Here is a 25332-nt window from a genome sequence, read left to right on the forward strand (position 1 = left end):
AGTTTTAGCAATCTTGTACCCAGCCCTGAATTGTGCTTCTCCGTATTGGCCATGCTTTCACTAGGGTTACTCTGTCGCTCCCTAGTTAACGCAAGCCGCCATAACACTCTCTTCGCATACCTTCCGGAATATTCTCTCTCTCTTTCTCTTTTTCTCTCTTTCTCTCTCTCTTTCTCTTTTTCTCTCTCTCTCTTTTTCTCTCTCTTTCTCTTTCTCTCTCTCTCTCTCTTCCTCTTCCCAATTGTAACTTTGCTAGCAGTACCCTCCCTGTGTCTGCTTCTAACCCCGCTTCTGCTTCTTCACATTCAAGGGAAAAATTGTTGGCTGCTAGCCTTAGGAGTTCAGACTTCCTAGCCTTGCCACATACAGTGATCCCACACTGCTCAGCCATTTTTCTCAGCTCCTCCATAGACAGTGCTTTTAACTTATCCCAAGTTACTTCACCCCGGCTTGGAGAGCTACTAGCTTCAGTTGCAGACATGTTAGTATTCATTCACACACAACCACAAGAAAACCTGTATTAAAACTATGCTCTTCTTGATTGGGAACAATTTGGCTTCCCACTTCAAATGTCACTTGTTTGTCTGCAGGTAAAATCCCGGACGTGCCCCCAAATTTCTGTTACGACCAGGTGAGAAATGTGTCTGGGGCTCTTTTGCTGTCTTTACCTGGTCTTATTGTAACAGGGTTTTATTTTTAAACGCACTGTGTTTTGAGCTCCCACCCCTTCCCCCCCCCCCCCCCCCCCCCCCCCCCGCCTTTTGTGAATCCTTGTTCGCAACTTTCCAATTATAAGGCAAAGAAACCATCACACCAGGTTTTCTCAGGTTTCAAGGAGAATGTTGAAATTTATTAAACCTTAAGCTTAAACTTAAACTCTAATACAGTTCACGCTTACGGATATACGACGCGCCCACGCTAGCATGTACACACGATATACACATGCAGATAGGGACAGAAAAGAGAAGAGGAAAATATAGTAGAGCGGGGTTTGAGGCAATATCAGAAGAGTCTCTCTTGTTTATTGTGCTTCGAGCTCACTTGCTTGTCGGTAGTCTTGTTGTTCGTCGTGGCCCAGTGTTCCTTTTAAACCTTGTTTACATAGTAGACTTTTCTCTCTTTTGAAGTTCATGTGTTTTCACAAGATTCAGTTCTGTGGGAAAGCGATGGAGGCAGGCAGGACTGGAGGTTCTGTTCCAACTGGGAACACACGGCGTTCTGAGTTCAAATTCTGTTTTTTCCAATTTAAATCTCTTCTGTGGATTGGGATAGGGACTGGTTCTTCATTGTTCCAACACTATCTGTCACTATGCAAATGTCTTTCCAGTCGGGGGCTTGCAGTTTTAATGTTCATGTGGCAAAATAATGTGTACCTCAGTCTTGGTAGGTGGGGGGCTTGCCTGACACTACTAAGTCGATCAGAAGGCATCTTGGTAACTGTGATGCTTTTTATAAGATTTAGTCTTTCTTTGCAGATATATCTGATTGTTAAAGCAGTGCAGGATAATTTAGTAGAGACCACTTTGATGGTAAGTGAAGGACAGTTTTTCTTTGGGTATGAAAAAAACACTTCAGTGGGCTTTTACTTAGATGAAAGTACACGATTCACTAGAGATATGAGCACAAGTGTGCTTTTCTGCTCAGCATTAGACCATGGTGTTGAGGCTTCAGAAAGAAATTCAGACTCGTACCACTTTTCCATCATCTCCATGCAACAACAGCAGAGCACACCTCTTGCAGTACTAGTCATTAAATACTTACCTTGTTCCTCTCCCCGTGTTGAGAAGTTTGCACATCACTTCTCATATGTCATGATCCAATCTAGATATGGGCATGAGAAGTAATGGAGGTGCTATATTTTTGCACAGCAGACAAAGTATATTGCAAGTCACTCTTAAACCTAACCTTGTGGCTGACTACGAAGTGTATTCCTGTAAAGATACCATCTTCCTGCCTTAATGTCTGGGATAATCTGTACAGAGCCCAGAAAATGCATGAATATCTGAAGAGAAGAATTTTTTTAAATAAATGGATAACAGCAACTTGATCAAAAGCAAAATAAGCAATTCACCAAACCCAGTATGTTTCTTCTTGCAGCCTCCTTTCTACAGTCGTGATACTGCAGAGATGTACGAATACATCCTTCACAAGCCATTGCAGCTGAGGCCTGGAGCAAGTAATGAAGCCTGTTCTATCCTGGAAGGACTGCTTGAAAAAGAGAGGCAGAGAAGACTTGGAGCAAAAGAAGATTTTGTAAGAAGTTCTTGTAAAACTTTGAAATTATGCATCATTTACTAGCATTTAGGGTAATACATAAGGCTCCTCACCAGCTCATAAAATGTTGTGCCTCATAGCAGCCTTTAGTTTTCCTGGATGCATCCAGATCCCCCTTTCAGATGGCTTTGCTAAGTGTCAGTCTTGGCTAAGTAGGCATTCTCAACTCTCGAGTCAGAATGTCATGGGTTCAAGCCCCCACTCCAAAACTTTGCCTACGCCAATGCAGCACTGAGGGAATGCTGCACTATCAGAGGCGCTGTCTTTCAGATAAGATATCAAGACAATACCTCATCTGCCATTTCAGGTGGATGTAAAAGATCCTGTGGTACTACTCGCATTTTCATCCCCGTCTTTACTTGCTTTTGCACTGTTCCTCCTCTACCTATTTCAATTTCATGGCTGTTCTGATTATCCTTTCCTGAAAGACTAGCCAATTCTAACTCTCTGTCCATGTTATTCTGTGCTGTGCTCATAGTAACTGCTGTTTGTTTCTGGTAATTTAAAAACTATAAGAAAAATAAAATGAATTACTCCACAATGAGTTAAATAGCCTTTTTGGAATGTATTCCTTACATAGTCTAACCATTAATATTCAAGGACACAGAGAGCAAACAGAAAAGTGTAATTAGACTCTGGTCATGTGGAGAAATATACTAGTGCAGACTTGTTGGACCAAAAACCCTGCAACATTCTATCGTTATGTTCTATAACACTTTACCTCCCTTGATATTTCTTTCATTCTTATAATCTTCAGGCTTTTAAAACTCAATCTTTGCACCTAACCACCGATCTCTGATTTAATTTCTCTTCTCATCTCACCTTTGGGGCTGTGTTATAGACTTTGACTCTTCACCTTGATTTTTCAAATAAACTAATTCTGATCATTCTTCATGAAAAATGTAGAGGGCGAAGGGACATTTTGCTTTGAAGAAGTACCCTTTAGTCTAAGACCTTATGATGGCCATAAAATGTCATGGGTTCAAGTTCCACTCTAGAGACTTGGGCGCATAATCAAGGCCTACATCATTGCAGAACTGAGAGAATGCTGTGCTGTCAGATATGCTGTCTTCCAGATGACTGTTATAAAACTAACGTTAGACTGATTGTCACCTGATATTCTGCAGTGCAAGCTGAACATAATTAGTGGGATTGTAAAACTTGGAAAAGGAAATAACTACCTTTTGTAAGTTACTTGAAAAGCACACATTAACATGAATAAAAAAGATTAGTGTTGCAGCTTGTTGATGCTGGTACTTAGTATTCCTGGATACAAGGTGTTCAGGAAAGATCGGGAAGGAAGAAAAGGCAGAGGAGTGGCATTATTGATTAAGGAGAGCATTGCAGTGCTGGAGAGAGAGGATATCCCAGAGGGATCAAGGACAGAATCTATATGGCTAGAGCTAAGAAACAAAAACGGTACAATTACATTGCTTGGTGTTGTCTATAGGCACCAACTAATGATGGAAAGGATGTAGAGGAACAAATTTACAAAGAAATTACAGAGAGGTGTAAGAATTATAGAGTTTAATTATCCAAATACAGACTGGGACAGTGGTAGTGTAAAGGGCAGAGAGGAACAAGAGTTCCTAGAGTGTGTTCAAGAAAATATTCTACAGAATTATGTTTCCAGTCAACGAGAGGGGAGGCACTGCTGGACTGAGTTCTTGGGAATGAAGTGGGCCAAGTGGATCAGATATCAGTAGGAGAACATTTAGGAGACAATGATCATTGTCATCATAAGGTTTAGGTTGGCCATGGAAAAGGACAAAGAATAGTCTAGAGTAAGAATAATTAACTGGGGGACAAGCCAACTTCAATGGGGTAAGAATGGATCTGGGAATAAATTGGAATCAAAGGCTGGCAGGATAAACGGGAGCTGAACAATGGAGAAGAGAGATCGTTTGAGCACAGTAAAGGTATATTCCCTGGAAGGGGAAAAGTAGGGCAAACAAATCCAGAGATCCCTGGATGACAAAAGAGATAGAGATGAAGAAGAAAAAGTGTGTTTATGACAGATAACTGGTGGATAACACAATGAAAAGCCAGACTGAATATAGAAGGTTCAGAGGGGAGGTGAAAAAACAAAGAGAAGCAGAGAGAGAGTATGAAAAGAGATTGGCAGCTAAAATAAAAGGGAATCCCAAAGTCTTCTATTGGCATAGAAGTAGTTAAAAGGTGGAACAGGGCCAATTAGGGCCCAAAAGGGGGGATTTCCACATGGAGGCAGAGGGAATAGCTGAGGTATTAAATTGAATACTTCACATCTATCTTTATCAAGGAAGAAGATGCTACCCAGGCCATGGTGAAACAGGAGGTAATTACTACAGTAGAAGGATTTAAAATTGATGATGAGGTATTAGATAGGCTGTCTATACTTAAAGTTGATAAAGCACCAGGGTCAGATGAGATGCGTCCAAGGAAGTGACAGTGGAAATTGCGGAGGCATTGGCTGTAATTTTCCAGTCTTCATTAGACTCGGGGCTGGTGCCAGAGGACTGTAGAATTGCAAATATTATACCCTTGTTCAAAAAGGATGTAAAGATAAGCCCAGCAACTACAGGCCAGTCAGCTTAACTTCAGTGGTGGGAAAAGTTCCAGAAATAATAATTTGGGATAACATTAATAGTCACATGGACAAATGCAGGTTCATTAAAGAAAGCCAGCATGGATTTAAGGGAAAATTGTGTTTAACTAATTTGCTGGAGTTTTTTGAAGAGATAACAGAGAAGGTTGATGAGGACAATGCTGAACGAGAATGGTTCCAGGGATGAGGTACTTCAGTTATGAAGATTGATTGGAGAAGTTGGGACTGTTTTCCTTGAAGAAGAGAAGGCTGAGAGGAGATTTGATAGAGGTATTCAAAACGTGAGGGATTTGGACAGAATAGATAGGGAGAAACTATTCCAACTCGTGAAAGAATTGAGAACGAGAAGGCACAGATTTAAAGTAATTGATAAAAGATGCAAAAGCGGCATGAGGAAAAACTTTTTCACACAGCAAGAGGTTAAGGTTTGGAATGCACTGCCTTAGAGGTGGTGGAGGCAGATTCAATAGAAGCATTCAGAAGGGTATTGGACTGTTATATGAAAAGGAAGAATGTGCAGGGTTATGGGGAAAAGGTGGGGGAATGGCATGAGGTGCATTGCTCATTTGGAGAGCTGGTGCAGACATGGACTGAATGGTGAGATCCTGCACTGTAATAATTCTGTGATTCTATGATTGATATGGATTAGACATGGGTTAGCTATTGGATGGTCATTATTTATATACTTAAAAAAAAAAAGAGTACTATACCACACGAACATGGATATTTATATGGCAACCGTGTAGATCAAGTAATTCTCTGACAGGTGGTTTATAGCCTGTTTTTTGGTGCTAATCTTGAGATACCTATGCTAAATTGTTCACCTACTTGTGTTGTAGAACTAAAACTTTGATATACCGGTGTGAAAATCAAATGTCTTGAACATTACAATCTTCGACCACGTGGTTCTGAAATAGTTTTTCTCTATAGTTGATCTTAAGCTCCAAATAAGGTCCTACAAATAGTAACAAGTTCCTTTTTTTAGCAGTGGTATTTGAAAGATTATATTGGCCAGGATATTGGAAGAACTCCCTGCTCTTTAATCTGCTATGGGATTTTTGGTGTCAATTTGAACCAGCAAAACAGAGTCTTAGTTTCATATCTCCTCTAAAAGACAGCGATCAGGATTTTAGCGGGAGGCGATTTCTGTTTCCCGACTATCCTGGTGTTTCTAACTGCAGGGCTGCTTTAAATTTTTTCTCTTGGGTTCCTGCCTACAGGCAGCCCGATTGACAACTGGAGGCCTCTTGGGTGAGAAGCCTGCTTCACAAGGCTGAAACTTAAGAGAGGGAGGTTTTTTTTATTTGTTTGGTGGATGTGGGCATCTCTGGCTATGCCAATATTTACTGCCCATCTCTAATTGCCCTTGAGAAGATGGTGGTGAGCTGCCTTCATGAACTGCAGTCCTTGGGGTGTAGGTACACCAACAGTGCTGTTGGGAAGGGAGTTCCAGGATTTTGACCCAGCGACAGTGAAGGAACGGCGATATCATTCCAGGTCAGGATGGTGTGTGGAGGGGAACTTGCAGGTGGTGGTGTTCCCATGCATCTGCTGCCCTTGTCCTTCTAGGTGGTAGAGGTCACGGGTTTGGAAGGTGCTGTCGAAGGAGTCTTGGTGAGTTGCTGCAGTGCATCTTGTAGATGGTGCACACAGTGAGAAAGATCATGGTGAGGGGGTGGGGGGGGAGGCTGCAGGGAGGAATCCGATGGTGGACAATGGAGCATAGGAACAGACAGACAGAGGAGGGGGTGGTTTACTGGGTAGCTTGTTGGACCAGGAGGAAAAGCTATGACTCCTCCTGGCCGACAAGAAATGCTGTAAAGGCACATTACCTTATGAATTCAGCTCTTCTTCCTTCCCACACTAAGGCCTGGGAAACCTGGATGAAATGAATTTTAAAATGGAATGACTGTTGAAATGAAGGCAGGCAGCCTTCTTATAATATTGAAATGGACAACCTCCTTCCCACGACTGGATTGGTTTAACCACCCCTTGTCCTACCTCTTTTAAAACTGGAAGTGGATGGGTTCAAAGCGGGTTGGGTTCCTGTTTGAGTTTTTGCATTTTAACCTCTGACATGACCCCAATCCACCTGTTTTTGGGAGTTAAGCTTCAGCACAGTATCTCTGACAATGCTTCATGCCCTTTATACTGTACTGAAGTATCATCCTAGATTATGTACTCAGTTGCTGAAGAGGTGTTTGACCCCACAGCATTCTGACCTAAAACCTTTTGAACATCTACATTCGGGTGTGAATATGATTAAACTCAGCCATAATGCTTCCCATGGTAAAATAACTTGTAAACACTCAGCCCTGGTTTCCACCAGGTAGGAGCTTCACTGTCTGGATTTGCATCTTAAAGATGGTCAGTTGAGTCAGTAACCAAATTTGTATTATTCCGTATGTTTAGTTCTAATGTGTCTTTTATAAAAATGTTCTTAAGTATTTCTGCTATACATTGATTTTCTGTGGGGTTGCATTATTGCAGGCTGAAATCAAAAGCCATCCTTTTTTTGATGTTATCAACTGGGAAGATCTGGACCGGAAGGAAATTCCTCCACCATTTAATCCCAGCGTGGTATGTAATTGTTTTTTCTGTAATTCAATAAACCATAAATATCAGGATACTGTAAACTATATGTAATGTTGTATTGTGGGTATGTGACAGTAGTATCTGTGTTTCAGGCTGGACCTGAAGACCTACAAAATTTCGATCCAGAATTCACAGAAGAACAGGTTCCACACTCCATTTGTCGATCTCCAGACCGTTCAGTAGTTAATGCTAGCGTTTTAGAAGCTGACGATGCATTTATTGGCTTTTCTTATGCCCCGCCTATTGAAGATTCATTCTTATAAAGGACATTTTCACTGTTTCTATACCAAACAAACTATGTAGGAAATGAAAGCACTGTTCAGCTTCAAGCCATCTACATGCAGGCTGTTGATTTTATACCGCAACTATCTGCAAGCCTTAAATAAAGCTTGCAGCAATTGAGTGAAGGGCAATGAACAAATGCTGCTTACGTCCTTAAAATAATATAAACAAATTGTACATTCCTTGTGCAACTTACAAATGATTCAAATAGTTAATTGCTTTAATCTTTCCAAGTCTGAAGATTCCAAAGTGATGCATTTTTAAGAATAGTCTGCTTGTGATGTAAGATTTTTTTCTGATTGTTGAAATTCTATTGAAGTGCTCTACTATGTATCATGTAAATATTGTGAACACAGCTTATTGGATAATTAAGTTTGGATAAGTATGTTGTTTGACGTTTCTTTAAGAATTAATTTATGTATTGTGGTCTAAAAGTGATGAGATCACATTTCATAACATGACAAATTGCTTATGATATTTTACACACTTTCACCTCACTGCTGTCTATTTTAATGTAACATGTCAAGATCATCTATTAGTTTTGATCATAACTTCACCTCTTTACTAAAGATCCAATTGAATTGTCACTGTACATAAAACTGTATTTATGATGTAGACATTACTTGAATAATGGAGAGAGAATTGTGGCCACTCAGGTGAGAGATGTTGAGATGTTTTTCGAGTTATTTAACATGCACTGGCCACCAGTTATTAATCATGCCTGTTTTGTTTCACAGAGATGTACTGGAAATGTACTAATTACCAAACTGTAGTTGAATTAGATGAAATTGTTACTTTTATAATTGTGTTATATTGTATTTAACTCCACGCGGTGTGCTGGAGATGGATATATATTGATAACGGTAAAACAACTAAATAGCACCTGTTCAAATAATATATATATATATATATCTATATTCTAAATCGTAACTTGAATTTTTTATGACAAAATATTGTTTGTTTGCTTTAATGTTCTGTTTTAAAAGTAAGTAGGGATTCAAGGATAACTCTAATGAAAGGATTGGTTCAAAACTCGAGTAATTTTGCCCTTTACTCTAATGGTACAAAATGTTGATCTGCTTATATACTGTCTTGGACTAGTAGGGAATCACAGGTGCAAACATTTGTCCTATGTGGTGTATTCTATTTGCCAGATTATTTGAAGAATTATCACGCAGATGCAACAAGAGGTCCTTCTTTTGGGATTAGGAAGAATAGTAGTGTGTGAATTATCGTCTAATAGCCTCCCACATCAATTAATGTCAGATAAAGCACCCTGTCTGCCCTCTCAACTGTAGAATGTATGTTGGCATGGAATATAAACAGCAATTTATTTTTTATTTTAAAATATGCATAATATATGCATTCTCCCTTCTATTTATCTGCTGTCTGTTCTGGACCAGCTAAAATTCTAATTCAAAGACCCTTGTAAGAGGCAGTAGTCTATAATATGTCTGAAGGTTAACCAGGAGAACCGCTTAACAACATACATTCAGATGATTTTTGGCAACTGGGACACCTGTCATTTGCTTGTTTTGCTTAGATTTTTATCTATTCTGTGTAAATCAAAGCACATATGGCAGACTGGTCAGAAAAGTAAAAGCCCATGGGATACAGGGGAATGTGGCGAGTTGGATCCAAAATTGGCTCAGTGACAGGAAACAAATGGTAATGGTCGACGGATGTTTTTGCAAATGGAGGTCGGTTTCCAGTGGCGTTCCACAGAGCTCAGTGTTGGGGTCCCTTGCTGTTTGTGGTATATACTAATGATTTGGACTTAAATGTGCGAGGCATGATTGAGAAATTTGCAGATGACAACAGAAATTTTCCATGTAGTTAATAGTGAAGAGGATAGCTGTAGACTCCAGAAAGATACCAATAATTTGGTTGCGTGGGTGGAAAAGTGGCAATTGGAATTCGATCTGGAGAAGTGTCAGGTAATGCATTTGGGGAGGGCAAACAAAGCGAGGGAATACACAATAAATGGGAGGATACTGAGAGAGGTAGAAGAAGTGAGAGACCTTGGAGTGCATGTCCACAGGTCCCTGAAGGACATGTAGATAAAGTGGTGAAGAAGGCATATGGAATGTTTTCTTTTATTGGCCAAGGTATAGAATACAAAAACAGGGATGTAATGCTGGAACTGTATAAAACGCTAGTTAGGCCACAGTTGCAGTATTGTGTACAGTTCTGTCACCACATTACAGGAAGGACACAACTGCTCTGGAGAGAGTACAGAGGAGATTTACAAGAATGTTGCCAGGGCTTGAAAGTTGTAGCTATGAGGAAAGATTGGATAGGCTAGGGTTGTTTTCCTTAGAACAGAGGAGGCTGAAGGATGGCTTATTTGAGGCATACAAAATTATGAGGGGCTTCGATAAAGTAGACAGGAAGGACCTGTTTCCCCTAGTGGAGAGGTCAATTACCAGGAAAACAGATTTAATATGATTGGTAGAAGGAATAGAGGGGACATGAGGAAAAACTTTTTTCACCCAGAGGGTGGTGGATGTCTGGAATTCACTGCCTGGATCGGTGGTGGAGGCAGAAACCCTCAACTCATTGAAAAGGTACTTGAACCTGCACCTGAAATGCTGTAACCTACAAGGCTACGGACCAGCCGCTGGAAGGTGGGATTAGTTTGGGCAGCTAGATTTCTGAGCCAGCATAGACATGATGGGCTGAATGGCCTCTTTCTGTGCTGTAACTTCTCTGTTTGTTACCAGAGAAAAGATGAATTCCATTTTAGATGCATCGTGAAAGCATATAATATCAATCAAAATGTTTCTTAACAATAACATATATATTGCTGAAAATAGAGACATGTTGTCGAAGCTTTTCATCCTGCACTCATCAGGAAAATTTGCAAGAATAACCAATGTAAGGGAAACAACAAATTATACTGCATGAGAAGAGGGTGCTGATTAGTTGACAAGTGAACTCTGGTAGAGGCGTTGCCATGGCGAATGCACCAGTTTACAGTGACGACAGTTAACTGCCAAGCTTTGTTTAAAATTTAAACCAGGCAGCTTGACTGTGGTCAAGGCATTGCCCTGAGGAATGGCTGTCACTTATTTTGTTCAACTGAAACAGACACAATGTTGGTACATATTCTTTCTGTCTGCAAAGAATTGGGCCCTGTGTATTAGTATATATAGCTTCCAGTAAGCACAAATGCGCCACACTGTGAGCCCTACTGACAATCTTAAATTGGTTTAATTCTTAGCATATTGTGGATTATTTAGCAAATGTTGTCCAATCGCGGAATCATGTCTAATGTTGGACACTGTGCTTTGAGTTTTGCAAGCACGGGCTGGTCCGGTATGGCCCGTACCATGCCCATTGTGAACAGCAGAAGGGACATGTTTAATACAGAGTTAGGACAAGTGCAGCAGAGTTTTGGATGGCCTCCAGTTTATGGAGGGTAGAATGGGAGGCTGGCCAGGAGTTTGTTAGAATAATCAATTCTTGAGTTTAAGCAGCAGATGAGCTGAGGCAGGGGCAGAATTGGGCCATGTTAGGAAGGTGAAAGTTTGTAGTTTTGATGCCATGTATATGTGTTTGGAAGCTCATCGCGTGGTCAAATATGACACTAAGTTTGTGAACAGTCTGGTTCAGCCTCGGAGTTGTCAGGGAGAGGGATGGAGTCCGTGACTAGGGAACTAAGTTTTTGGCAGGTATGGAGACAATGGCTTTGATCTTCCTAATATTTTGTTGGGAGAGGTTTCTGCTCATCCAGTCGGATAAACATTCAATTTAGAAACAGTGGAGGAATTAAGCGAAGTGGTAGTGAGCTAGAGCTGGATGGCAACAGTGTACATGTTGGAAACTGACACTATTTTTGGATGATGTCACTGAGTAGCGGCAGCCAGATGAGAAATACAATGGAGCCAAGGATCGATCCTTTGGAGGTACCAGAGGTTAGTGTGAGAGCAGGCAGAAAAGCCATTGTGCGTGATTTTCTGGTTATGATTACATGCCTAAAAATGGAACCAGGTAAGAGCAATCTCATACAGCTGGATCACATTGGAGCGGTGTTGGAGGAAGATGGCTGCAGACATTTCAAGAAGGAAGAGGAAGGGTGGTTTACTTTTGGCACTATCACATAGGATGTCTTTGTGATTTTGATAGCCATTTCACTCCTGTGGCAGGGGTAGAAACCTGATTGAAGGGGTTAAAACATGGATTTCTGAAAAAGATGATCATGGATTTGGGAGGTGACAACATGTCAGCAATTTAGTGGGAAAGGGAGCAAAGGCCCTCATTATAGCCTTGGTCCAAACATGGACAAAAGAGCTGAACTCCAGAGCTGAGGTGAGAGTGACTGTGCTTGACGTCAAGGCAGCGTTTGACAGAATATGGCATCAAGGAGCCTGAGCAAAATGAGTCAATGGGAATTGGGAAAAGCACTCTGCTGGTTAGTCATACCTAGCACAAAGGAAGATGGTTGTGGTTGTTGGAGGTCAATCAGCTCAGTCCCAGAACATCACTGCAGGAGTTCCTCAGCATAGTGTCCAAGGCCCAACCATCTTCTGCTGTTCCAGTAATGACCTTCCCTCTATCGTATGATCAGAAGTGGGGATGTGCGCTGATGATTGCACAATGTTCAGCACCATTCACGACTCCTCAGATACTGAAGCAGCCTGTGCCCAGATGCAGCAAGATTTGGACAACATCCAGGCTTGGGCTGATGTGTCGCGTGAACGTTACTTGCTGCTTAAGTGCCAGGCAATGACCATCTTTAACGATAGAATCTAACCATCTCCCCTCATTGCTCAATGGCATTACCATTGCTGAATCCCCCACTATCCACGTCCTGAGGGTTACCATTGACCAGAAAATGAACTGGACCAGCCGCATAAATACAGTGGCTACAAAGAGCAGGTCAAAGGTTGGGAATTCTGCACCGAGTAACTCGCCTCCTGACTCTCTAATGCCTGTCCACCATCTGCAAGGTGCAAGTCAGGAGTGTGATGGAATACTGTCCATTTGCCTGGATGGGTGTAGCTCCAACAACACTCAAGAATCTCAACACCATCCAGGATAAAGCAGCCTGCTTGATTAGCACCCCATCAACCACCTTCAACTTTCACCCCCTTCACCACTGATGCACAGTAGCAGCAGTGTGTACCATCTACAAGATGCACTGTAGCAACTCACCAAGGCTCCTTGGACAGCACCTTCCAAACCAGCGACCTCTACCACCTAGAAGGACAAGGGCAGCAGACGCATGGGAACTCCACACCTGCAAGTTCCAAGCCACATGCCATCCTGATTTGTAACTATATCACTGTTCCTTCACTGTTACTCAGTCAAAAACCTGGCACTCCCTTCCCAACAGCACTGTGGGTGTACCCAAGGACTGTAGTGGTTCAAGAAGGTGGCTCACCACCACCTTCTCAAGGGCAATTAGGAATGAGTAATAAATGCTGGCCTAGCCGGTGACACCCACATCCCATGAATGAATTAAAAAAAAGTTGGGTCTCGTGGATGAGATGAGCTTGGAGAAGGCGTGAACAAAGAATAGGAGGAAAACTAGAGAAAGATGCGAGTTTAGGGCGAGGGCAGGGAGGAACCTTAGAGGAAATTGGGCCCAGTGGGCTAGGGGAAGGAATGGAAATGGCAGAGGCAGCTTATCGAATGATCTTAATCTTAGTGACATCCATGAGCTTCTCGCACTTGGTGGGGGTGGTGGATACAAGGGAGAGGGTTTCAGGAAGATAGTTTGCAGTACAGAGAAGAAACCAGGGGTTATCTTTGCATTCCAGCATGATCCTGGAATAGTGAGAAGTTTTAGCAAATGAGAGCAGGACCTGATAGTGTTTTATGTGTTCAAGTCAGATCTGACGGTGAATGGCTATGCCAATTGTTAGCCATATCCGTTCAAGTCTGCATCCCTTGGACTTGAGGGAACAGAGATGATGAGGGCTGTAACGGGAGTGGCCAGTGGGGGGGGGGGGGGGGGTGGGCGAGAGGAAGAATATTGGATTTAATGGGGACTAGAGCAGCAAGGTGAGGGTGTGTTTGAGCAGATCGGTAGCTACAGAAATGTTATGGTGAATAGACAGTTGGGGTTTTGAAAGTGCAGTTGTAAGTGAATTGGGAGAGAGTTTTTGCAGAGGCAGAAGGAGGCAAAGTTGGGAGAGGGAAGTGAAACGTAGGTGAGTGCAATACAAGGAAGTGATCAGAGGTGGTCATATCTATAATTGACATGGGAGTAGCGAGGCCACGTGAAATGGCAAGGTCAAGGGGTGACTGTGAATGTGGGTTAGGGACTTGACATGGAGGGAGAAATTAAGGGAGGGTAGATGGGCATTGAAGAGACAGCATGATGAATTGTGATGGAAATTGGAATCACTGAGGATGAGAAGTCACTCAGTGTAAAGGTTGAGGGAGGAAAGCTGTAAAGATATCTCTGAGAAAATGTTTATGGTATTTGAGTGGGCAGTAAAGAACAAGGATTTTAAATGAGGTGAGAGGAGTGGAACAAGGTGAGATGCACAAAGGAGGAGAAAATGCTAGAGGAGAAAGAACAGACCAACATGTGATTTAGTGATAAGAACCAAATTGTGAAGGTCTGGTTGAGGCAGGTGGTGGATGGTATAGCCAGGGGGGGAAGTTTAGGGGGAATGTGTGGACACCCCTTAGCCAGGTTTCTCACAAAGCCATGCTATTGATGCAATCATTCACAATAAGCTCATGGATGGCAAGAGACTTGTACACAAGTGAACGGACATTCTGGAGGGAGATGCAGAGAAGAGCAATGATAGTTGATCTATTGGCAGAGTCCACAGGGTCAGCACTGGGAGGGCTGTGTTGGTTAGGGAAGAGATTGGCGTGCTGGGTCAGAAGGTCCTCTTGAGTAGGATGGGGAAGTTGGGCTTGCTGCTCATAGGAAGGCAGTGACAACTGTCTCAATGGGTCCTTCGGAGGATGCCAAGGGGTTCACAGGGGAGCTGTAGGCTTATCTAAGAGGAAGTTAAGTGTGGGACAGGGGCAGAAGAGAAGGAAGGTTGAGGAGTACTGAGGGGTTGGGGTAGGGATTTAGAAGGGAAGAGTATCTGAGAGGTGAGTAATGAGAGGAAGCATAACAACAGGAAGAAGGAGGGGTAAAGAGAAAAGTCAAAAAAGGAAGGAAAAAATGGAAGTAGAAGTGATAGGCTTGGGTTCCAAGTGACAGCCAAAATGCACACACGAATGGGCACAGCGAAAACTCAAGTTACATAGGTCTGGTTACATAACAGTCATTATGATACATATATCCTGGTAGTAAACAAGGGCTATATGTATCTGAGTGAGATGTGAGGTGATAGTGACTGCCCTTGATATCAAAGCAGCATTTGAATGGGTGTGACATCAAGGAGCCCTGGTAAAATTGAAATGAATGGGAATCAGGGGGGTGGGGGTGGTGGCAGCGGAACCCACTGGCTGGAGTCATACCTTGCGCCAAGGAAGATGGTTGTGATTGTTGGAGGCCAATCATCTCAGCCCCAGGACATCGCTGCAAGAGTTACTCGGTAGTGTCCTCGGCCCAACCATCTACAGCTGCTTCATCAATGACCTTTCCTCCATCTTAAGGTCAGAAGTGGGAATGATTGCACAGTGTTCAGTTCCATTTGCAACTCCTCAGAAAATGTAGCAGCCCATGCCTGCGTGGGCTAAAGCCTGGGCAACATTCAGGTTTGGGCTGATAAGTGGCAAGAAACATTTGTTCCAAACAAGTGCCAGGCAATAACATCTCCAACAAGTGAGAATCACCAGGAATCACCTTATTCAGGGTTGTCCAAGTTGAAAGTGCTCAGAGAAGTGAGCGAAGAGGACATAGACTTTAAGAAAGGTCCGGGAGATCCAACCCATTGCATTTGGGAGGAGTTTGGGACTTTTAACTGCAAAGATTTTGCCATCAAAGAGGACTGTGTAATATATAAGTATGGTGTGAGGTTTTGAAGTATTTTGATAAGTAAAGAAAATACCTTTCTTTGTCATTTGGGGTATCAGCTTCTTACAAAGTACTATTTAGCTAATGGGGATTTCTTTCAGTTTAGTTATAATAAAAGCCTTAAAATGTGAAATCTTGTGAAATTCTTTAAATTGGTCCAGGCATTCATACCTCATATTTTAACAATCACAGTCTCACTGAGGTCATAACAAATTGGGGGCTCAGGTCCTGGATGCGAATTCAGAGGTTGTAAAATGGGTACATTGGAATTTGCTGGAATTTAAATGAACGAGATTTCACAATTACTTTTATAGAGTCATAGAGTTATACAGCACAGAAACTGGCCCTTCAGCCCATCGTGTCCATGTCGGCTATCAAGCACTTATCTATTCTAATCCCATTTTCCAGCACTTGGTCCGTAGCCTTGTATGTTATGGCATTTCAAGTGCTCATCTAAATACTTATTAAATGTTGTGAGGGTTCCTGCCTCTACTACCCGTGTGTTCCAGATTCCATGGGTGAAAAATTTTTTCCTCACATCCCTTCAAAGCCTCCTGCCCCTTACCTTAAATCTATGCCCCCAGGTTATTGACCCCTCCGCTAAGGGAAATAGTTTCTTCCTATCTATGCCCCTCATAATTTTGTACACCTCAATCAGGTTGCCCCCTCAGCCTTCTCTGCTCTAAGGAAAACAACCCTAGGCTATCCAGTCTCTCTTCATAGCTGAAATGCTCCAGCCCAGGCAACATCCTTGTTAATCTCCTCTGCACCCTCACCAGTGCAATCACATCCTTCCTATAGTGTGGTGACCAGAACTGTACACAGTACTCCAGCTGTGGCCGAACTAGTGTTTCATACAGCTCCATCATAACCTCAGGTCTGGCAGCATCTGTGGAGAGAGAAGCAGAGTTAACGTTTCAGGTCAGTGACCCTTCTTTAGAACTGGCAGATATCTCATTTACCGATTAGGCAGGCTACAGCCTGACGGACTGAACATTGAGTTCAATAATTTCAGAGAATGACTGACCACCCCCCCCCCCCCCCCCCCTCCATTTTACTTTTATCTTTAGTTATTTTTTTTTTGTATTTATTTTATTTTAGTTTGTTCAGTTTGTTTTTACTGTGCCTACCCACTGTTTTTTTCATGTTTGTGCTTGTGGCTGTTCAGTTTTCAGTCTATTTATGCCCTATCTGTATTAATACTTTGTCTTTCAGCACACCATTAACATATTGTTTGCCTTTGCTCCATGACCTTCTGGTCAGCTATTCTGTGACCTTGTCCTATCAGTACCTTCTGTTTTGTTATCTCTTGCCCCACCCCCGCTTTACTTGCTTAAAACCTTTTACATTTCTCATATCTGCCAATTCTGGAGAAGGGTCACTGACCTGAAACATTAACTCTGCTTCTCTCTCCACAGATGCTGCCAGACCTGCTGAGTTTTTCCAGCACTTTCTGTTTTTATTTCAGATTTCCAGCATCCACAGTATTTTGCTTTTATTATTCATCATAACTCCCTGCTCTTATGTTCTATGCCTCAGCTAATAAAGGCAAGTATCCCAAATGCCTTCCTAACCATCTTATCTACCTGTGCTGCTTCCTTCAATGATCTATGGACAAATACACCAAGGTCCCTCTGACCCTCTGTACTTCCTAGGGTCTTACCATCCATTGTATATTACCTTGCCTTGTTAGTCCTCCCAAAATGTATCACCTCACACTTCTCAGGATTAAATTCCATTTGCTATTGCTCTGCCCATCTTACCAGCCCATCTATATCATCCTGTAATCTAAGGCTTTCCTCCTCACTACCTACGACACTACCAATTTTTGTGTCATCTGTGAACTTACTGATCATACCTCCTATATTCACGTCTAAATCATTAATGTACACTACAAACAGCAAGGGTCCCAGCACCGATCCCTACGATACACCACTGGTCACAGGCTTCCAATCACAAAAACAACCTTCGACCATCACCTTCTGCCTCCTACCACTAAGCCAACTTTGGATCCAATTTGCCAAATTGTCCTGGATCCCATGGGCTCTTACCTTCTTAACCAATCTCCCATGTGGGATTTTATCAAAAGCCTTACTGAAGTCCATGTAGACTACATCAACTGCTTTACGCACATCTACACACCTAGTCACCTCCTCAAAAAAGTCAATCAAATTTGTTCAACATGATTTCCCCCTGACAAAGCCAGGCTGACTATCCTTGATTAATCCTGTCCCTCAGAATGTTTTCCAATAGTTTCCCTACCACTGATGTTAGACTCACTGGCCTGTTTGTCCTGGTTTATCCCTACCACCCTTCTTGAATAATGGTACCACATTCGCTGTCCTCCAGTTCTCTGGCACTTCTCCTGTGGCCGGAGAGGATTTGAAAATTTATGTCAGAGCCCCTGCTATCTTCTCCCTTGCCTCACATAGTAGCCTGAGATACATTTCATGGGCCTGGGGATTTATCCACTTTTAAGCCCGCTAAAACCGCTAATACTTCCTCCCTTTCAGTGCTAATTTGTTCAAGTATATCACAATCCCCCTCCCTGATCTCTACACCTACATCGTCCTTCCCCATAGTGAACACAGATGAAAAGTAATCATTTAAAACCTCACCTACGTTCTCTGGCTCCACACACAGATTGCCACTTTGATCCTTAGTGGGCCCTACTCTTTCCCTGGTTATCCTCTTGCCCTTAATATACTTATAAAATGCCTTGGGATTTTCCTTTATCTTGCCCGCCAGTGTTTTTTCATGCTCCCTCTTCGCTCTCCTAATTACTTTTTTTAAGTACCCCGCCTACACTTTCGATACTCCTCTAGGGCCTCTGCTGTTTTCAGCCCTCTGAATCTGCCATAAGCCTTCTTTTGTTTTCCTTATCTAATCCTCTATATCCCTTGACATCCAAGGTTCCCTGGACTTGTTAGTCCTACCCTTCACCTTTATGGGAACATGTTGGCCCTGACCTCTCTCTATTTTCTTTTTGAATGACTCCCACTGGTCTGCTGTCGACTTTCCTACAAGTAGCTGCTCCCAGTCCACTTTGGCCAGTTCCTGTTTTATCATATTGAAATCGGCCTTCCCCCAATTCAGTATCTTTATTTCCGGTCCATCTTTGTCCTTTTCCATAACTACCTTAAATCTTGCAAAGATATGGTCACTATCCCCGAAATGCTCCCCCACTGACACTTCTACCACTTGTCCAGCTTCATTTCCTAAGATTAGTACTGCCCCTTCTCTTGTAGGACTTTCTATGTGCTGGCTCAAAAAGCTCTCCTGGATGTACTTTAAGAATTCCACCCCCTTTAAGCCTTTTGCTATAAATTCACTGAGGAAGGAGCTTTGTGTCCTTTGAAAAAATTGCTATGAGGTTGCAATGGCTGAAAGAAAGTTGGACAATCTTATTGCAAAGTGTGTGAAAAGCATTCGAGGTATATTTAACACTTTCGGAAGAACAGTCAAGTGATTATGAAGTGATTAAAACTGCAGTTCTCAATGCTTATGAGTTGGTACCAGAGGTTTACAACAAAAATTCAGGAATTGAGGAAAGAAACAGGGCAAGACATTTATGGAATTTGCTGGAGAGAAGGAAATGATATTTGATCATTGGTATCAGTCCCTGAAGATTGTGCAAGATTTTGAAAACATTAGAGAAGTAATCCTAATGGAGGAATTTAAAAATAGTATCCCTTCAGGAATAAGGTCCCATCTGGAAGAACATAAAGTTGGTAAAATAAGAATGCCAGATTATTTTGGTACAGTTTAATATTACAACCATTTACCCTAAAGATTGTACATGTTGCAGAAATTGCCAATGCTTTATCCAGAATTTAAAGAATGGGTATAATGGAGGCAAACAACTCAGAATTATAAAATATTGTTGTTACCTGTGTAAAGTGTAAAATGTTAATAATGAAAATGTTTACAATGTTATATGTGATTATGTTGTAAAAAAATCATTACTATGATAATTAATTTTCTATTTTTAGGGGGGAGTTGGTTTGAATGTTGGACTTTGTAACATGATAATGTTTTTAAAACTGATTTTTAAAAGTTTAAGATAGAGTCTGAGAAGTCAGGTGACCTCATATCCACTCTGCTTAAGGACAAGACTGAAATCTTGGTTACCAGGACAACAGAGAACACAGATAAAAGACTTTTTTTGAAAAACAGAGACTGTGGGTGTAACACCTGAAGAACAATGGGTTTCACCCTCCCAGACTTTCGGATCATAAATGAGTCAGTGAGTCTGAGAATGCAAAAGTACCAGGCAGTGATTAACACCTGGAAACAAAAGAAGGCCCAGGGGGCTCTGTGAAACTAGACTTCTGGACTTTGTATTTTGGAAAAGGACAATAAGCTATTGATGTTTGATTCTATTTGTCCCCAAGAATAAAGCACACTAACCAGGTTTCTTTAAACAACAAGAACATTCACTATTTATTCAAAAAAAGTAAGTCTTAACCACTAATGAGATAAATTTATATAAATGAAAGCTCCTTATTTCCCTAGTCCACATGCACGCACACATACATTCAAAAAAAATGGTTAACAAGGAAAAAGGGAGTTTGGTTCACAACTGGTTCATATGAATAAAAGGAAGAATAAAATAATTCAGTTTATCACGTTCTGGCAGGAAATTCTTCAGTTGGGTGAGGTGACCCAGAGTCAATAGTCTCCAGATGATGTTGATGAACAGTCTGTGATGGGTAGGCGTTCAAGGCAGTTTGGCTACAGCAGGCATCACATAGGTCTTCCAGCAGGGGTGTAGCAACAGGTATGCTTAGGACTCACAGCAGGAGGCTGGCTTCCTTGAAACTGCTTACTTTCCTATCCTTGTATACAAAGTCAACTCTTCATTGAAGTTACTTTAAAATGTAAGCAACAGTGCAGCAGATCAGAGACACCACAGCTGAGTTGATAATTTTAGATGGTTGCCAATAAAAAAATTATATTTTTTCAATATATTGATTTCCAATAAAGGGAATGAAGAAATATTTTTTATATAAATTTTTCAGTGGCATTTGGCTTCAGGTATCTTGGCCATTAACACAGAAAAAGATAGTACAACTCTAGGGGCACTATACAAACAGTGAAACTAATGTCTTTGTTCCTGCAGCTGATTCTTAACATTTAGAAAAAGTGATGATTCTCTGGCATGAAAGCCAGAATAGAAGCTCAAAGTAATATAAAATATAGGCTAATGTAAAATAATACAACAGCATTTGAAACACTTCTTTACTGTATATTGCTATTTAGATTTACAATACTTCACCACTATCGCATACACATCGTTTAAAAACACCCTATTTTCACGAGGACACAAAAAATAGGAGCAGAAGTAGACTATATGGCCAATCGAGCCTGCTCCGCCATTTAATGCGATCATGGCTGATCTTAGGCTTCATCTCCACTTTCCCACCTGCTTGCCATGTACCTTGATTCCCTAGGAAACCAAAAATTTGTCTACCCCCGTCCTTAAATGTATTTAACAATGGAGCATCCACAACCCTCTGAGGTAGAGAATTCCAAAGATTCACAAGCCTTTGAGTGAAGTAACTTCTCCTCATCTCAGTTCTAAATGATCGGCCCCTTATCCTGAGACTGCCCCCCTGTGTTTTAGATTTTTTGACCAGTGGAAACAATCTCTCAATGTCTAGAAACATAGAAAAATAGGAGCAGGAATAGGCTATTTGGCCCTTCAAGCCTGCACTGCCATTCAATACGATCATGGCTGATCATCCAAACTCAGTAACCTGTTCCCGCTTTCTCCCCGTATCCCTTGATCCCTTTAGCCCTAAGAACTATATCTAACTCTTTCTTGAATATATTTAATGATTTGGCCTCAACTGCTTTCTGTGGTAGAGAATTCCACAGGTTCACCACTCTCTGGGTGAAAAAATACCACCTCATCTCAGTCCTAAATGGCTTACCCCTTATCCTTAGACTGTGATCCCTGGTCCTGGACTCCCCCGTCATTGGGAACATCCTTCCTGCATCTAGTCTGTCCAGTCCTGTTAGAATTTTGTAGGTCTACCCTATCCAGCTCCTTCAGAATCTTATATGTTTCAATGAGATCGCTTCTCATTCTTCTAAGCTCTAGAGAATATATGCCCAATTTACTCAGCCTCACATCGTAGGACAACCCTTTCATCCCAGGGACCAATTTAGTGAACCTTCACTGTATTGCCTCCAATGCAAGTATATCCTTTCTTAAATGTGGAGACCAAAATTGTACACAGTATTCCAGATGTCTTCTTCTTCTTCTTTGGCCCCCTTGTCTTGAGAGACAATGGGTAAGCGCCTAGAGGTGGTCACGGCTTTGCGAAACAGTGTCTGGAGTGGCTATAAAGGCCAATTCTAGAGTGACAAACTCCAGATGTAATCTCACCAAAACCCTGTACAATTGTAGCAAGACTTCTCTATTCCTGCACTCCAATCCCCTTGCAATTAAGGCCAACATGCCATTGCTTGCTGCACCTGCATGCTAACTTTCTGTGTTCTTTGTACAAGCACACCAAGTCTCTTTGAACATCAATACAAAGAAGTTTCACACCTTTAAAAAAATATTCTGCTTTTCTATTCTTATGACCAAAGTGAATAACTTCACACTTCCCTACATTATACTCCATCTGCCATCTTGTTGCCCACTCACTTAACTTATCTATATCTCTTTGCAGCCTCTCTGTGTCCTCTCCACAGCATACCTTTCCACCTACCTTTGTATCATCAGAAAACTTAGATCCATTATTCTCTGTCTCTTCACCCAAGTCATTAATATAGATTGTAAAATAGCTGAGGCCCCAGTACTGATCCTTGCGACACTCCTCTATTCACTGCCTGCCAACTTGAAAATGCCCCGTTTATGCCCTCTCTTTGCTTCCTGTTTGTTAACCAATCATCTATCCATCACACAGCATTCAAACAAGCATAAAGACAGCATGAAGCAATACTGTAACCTCTAAACTAAGAAATAAACATCAAGGCAGCAGAGTGATCAGCTCTCGTGTGACATTTGATTTTTCTTCTGGTGGAATGACTTCCTCCAGGCGGAGCTTTATTAAGCTCTTAGTGACTGCAGTGCTTTTTTAATACCTCACTTGATTTTATGAATGATTGGAATGCACAGGCCTCATCTCATCTGGGTCCAGACCCTCTCAATGCTTTAGATATCTCCAATGTGCCCTGTATTTTCTAACTGCCTTAGCAGTCTTTATCATTTGGTCATGCGGTATTTGCTTCCTTTCTTCCTTAACAGTTGTTTTTGCAAACCAGCTAGCATCAAAGCTTCCAGGAGCCTCTTCAGTAATTTCTGCATATGCTGTCTTTGCACTTTAGACCAACAATGCCAACATTTCTAAAACGGGTAATAAACCCACCCTTCAAGAGGGATCTGGATGAGTTCCCAGAGGAGACCACATACAATGTAGGTGGGATACTTGGTGATGTACAGTGTGCCCATTGTCATCTCCAGGATCTAACTTGTTCATGATCGCCTTTTGGCAAGGAGGCAACAGTGTCAAAAGTTGGAGAGAGAAGAAAGCTGACAAAGAGGGGGGAAATGCTGGTGCTTAATTTTAACCAATTACAACTGTTGCTCAGGTAGTCGACGAGCCTGCTCTATGTCACATATTAAAAGATAAGGCTGAAGCATTTGCAACAATCTTCAGCCAGAAGTGCCGAGTTGATGATCCATCTCGGCCTCCTCCTAAAGTCCCGGGCATCACAGATGCCAGACTCCAGCCAATTCGATTCACTCCGCATGATATCAAGAAACGACTAAAGGCACTGGATACTGCAAAAGCTATGGGCCCTGACAATATTCCAGCAATAGTACTGAAGACCTGTGCTCCAGAACATGCCGTGCCCCTAGCCAAGGTGTTCCAGTACAGCTACAACACTGGCATTTACCCTGCAATGTGGAAAATTGCCCAGGTATGTCCTGTACACAAAAAGCAGGACAAGTCCAACCCGGCCAATTACCGCCCCTTCAGTCTACTCTCAGTCATCAGTAAAGTGATGGAAGCTGTCATCAACAGTGCCATCAAGCAGCACTTGCTTAGCAATAACCTGCTCAGTGACGCTCAGTTTGGGTTCCAACAGGGCCATTCAGCTCCTGACCTCATTACGGCCTTTGTTCAAACATGGACAAAAGAGCTGAACTCAAGAGGTGAGGTGAGAGTGACTGCCCTTGACATCAAGGCAGCATTTGACCGAGTATGGCATCAAGGAGCCCTAGCAAAACTGAGGTCAATGGGAATCGGGGGGGAAACCCTCTGCTGGCTGGAGTCATACCTAGCGCAAAGGAAGATGGTTGTGGTTGTTGGAGGGCAATCATCTGAGCTCCAGGACATCACTGCAGGAGTTCCTCAGGGTAGTGTCCTAGGCCCAACCATCTTCAGCTGCTTCATCAATGACTCTCCCTCAATCATAAGGTCAGAAGTGGGGATGTTCGCTGATAATTGCAATGTTCAGCACCATTCGTGACTCCTCAGATACTGAAGCAGTCCGTGTAGAAATGCAGCAAGACCTGGAGAATATCCAGGCTTGGGCTGATAAGTGGCAAGTAACATTCACGCCACACAAGTGCCAGGCAATGACTATCTCCAACAAGAGACCATCTCCCCTTGACATTCAATGGCATTACCATTGCTGGATCCCCCACTATCAACATCCTGGGGGCTAACATTGACCAGAAACTGAACTGGAGTAGCCATATAAATACCGTGGCTACAAGAGCAGGTCAGAGGCTAGGAATCCTGAGGCGAGTAACTCACCTCCTGACTCCCCAAAGCCTGTCCACCATCTACAAGGCACAAGTCAGGAGTATGATGGAATACTCTCCACTTGCCTGGATGGGTGCAGCTCCAACAACACTCAAGAAGCGCAACACCAGCCAGGACAAAACAGCCCGCTTGATTAACACCCCATCTACAAACATTCACTCCCTCCACCATCAACGCACAGTGGCAGCAGTGTGTACCATCTACAAGATGCACTGCAGCAATGCACCAAGGCTCCTTCAACAGCACCTTCCAAACCCACGACCTCTACCAACTAGAAGGACAAGGGCAGCAAATGCATGGGAACACCACCACCTGCAAGTTCCTTTCCAAGTCACACACCATCCTGACTTGGAACTGTATCACCGTTCCTTTACTGTCGCTGGGTCAAAATCCTGGAACTCCCTTCCTGACAGCACTGTGGGTGTACCTACTCCACATGGACTGCAGTGGTTCAAGAAGGCAGCTCACCACCACCTTCTCAAGGGCAATTAGGGATGGGCAATAAATGCTGGCCTGGCCAGGCCAGCAAAGCCCACATTCCATAAATGAATAAAAAAAATATGCATTTCAGTGACTCTTAAAAATAAGTATGACATATTTAAATCAACCAGAACGATCAATCTCACTCATATTGATCACAAATCTCACTCCTAATTATTATATTAATTTGACAGCTGGTGTGTGTGTGTTTCACTCTGGAAGTCACTGCAGTTGTAAGTATTTGGACAGATTCCCTGGGCTGGGCTGGGCTGCAATCATATCCTGGTGTGCACTGGGGCGCACGTGACAGCGGGGCGTGGGCTGAATTACGCCTGCGCGTCAGAAGCTCCTCCTTGAAGGCGGCTCGCGGGTGTTCGTTGCTGGATCCG

The 25332-nt window shown here is 42.4% G+C and overlaps 1 protein-coding gene across 7 annotated transcripts in view; it reads left to right on the forward strand.

Annotated features, from left to right (window-relative positions):
• The window catches only part of sgk3 (serum/glucocorticoid regulated kinase family member 3), a 155163-nt gene extending 146473 nt beyond the window's left edge, over window positions 1-8690 (forward strand). For 6 of the 7 annotated variants that reach the window (XM_068031940.1, XM_068031938.1, XM_068031939.1 and 3 more), the window contains 3 exons: window positions 2098-2253; window positions 7352-7441; window positions 7549-8682. In XM_068031940.1, the coding sequence (XP_067888041.1) occupies window positions 2098-2253; window positions 7352-7441; window positions 7549-7719 (417 nt within the window). In that variant the 3' untranslated portion in view covers window positions 7720-8682. Of the gene's footprint in view, window positions 1-2097; window positions 2254-7351; window positions 7442-7548 lie in introns of all 7 variants that reach the window. The other variant, XM_068031944.1, reaches the window with a different exon arrangement.
• Window positions 8691-25332: the final 16642 nt, after the last annotated feature.

This window comes from Heterodontus francisci, chromosome 5 (genome assembly GCF_036365525.1).
Source record: "Heterodontus francisci isolate sHetFra1 chromosome 5, sHetFra1.hap1, whole genome shotgun sequence".
NCBI classification, from domain to species: Eukaryota; Metazoa; Chordata; class Chondrichthyes; order Heterodontiformes; family Heterodontidae; genus Heterodontus; species Heterodontus francisci.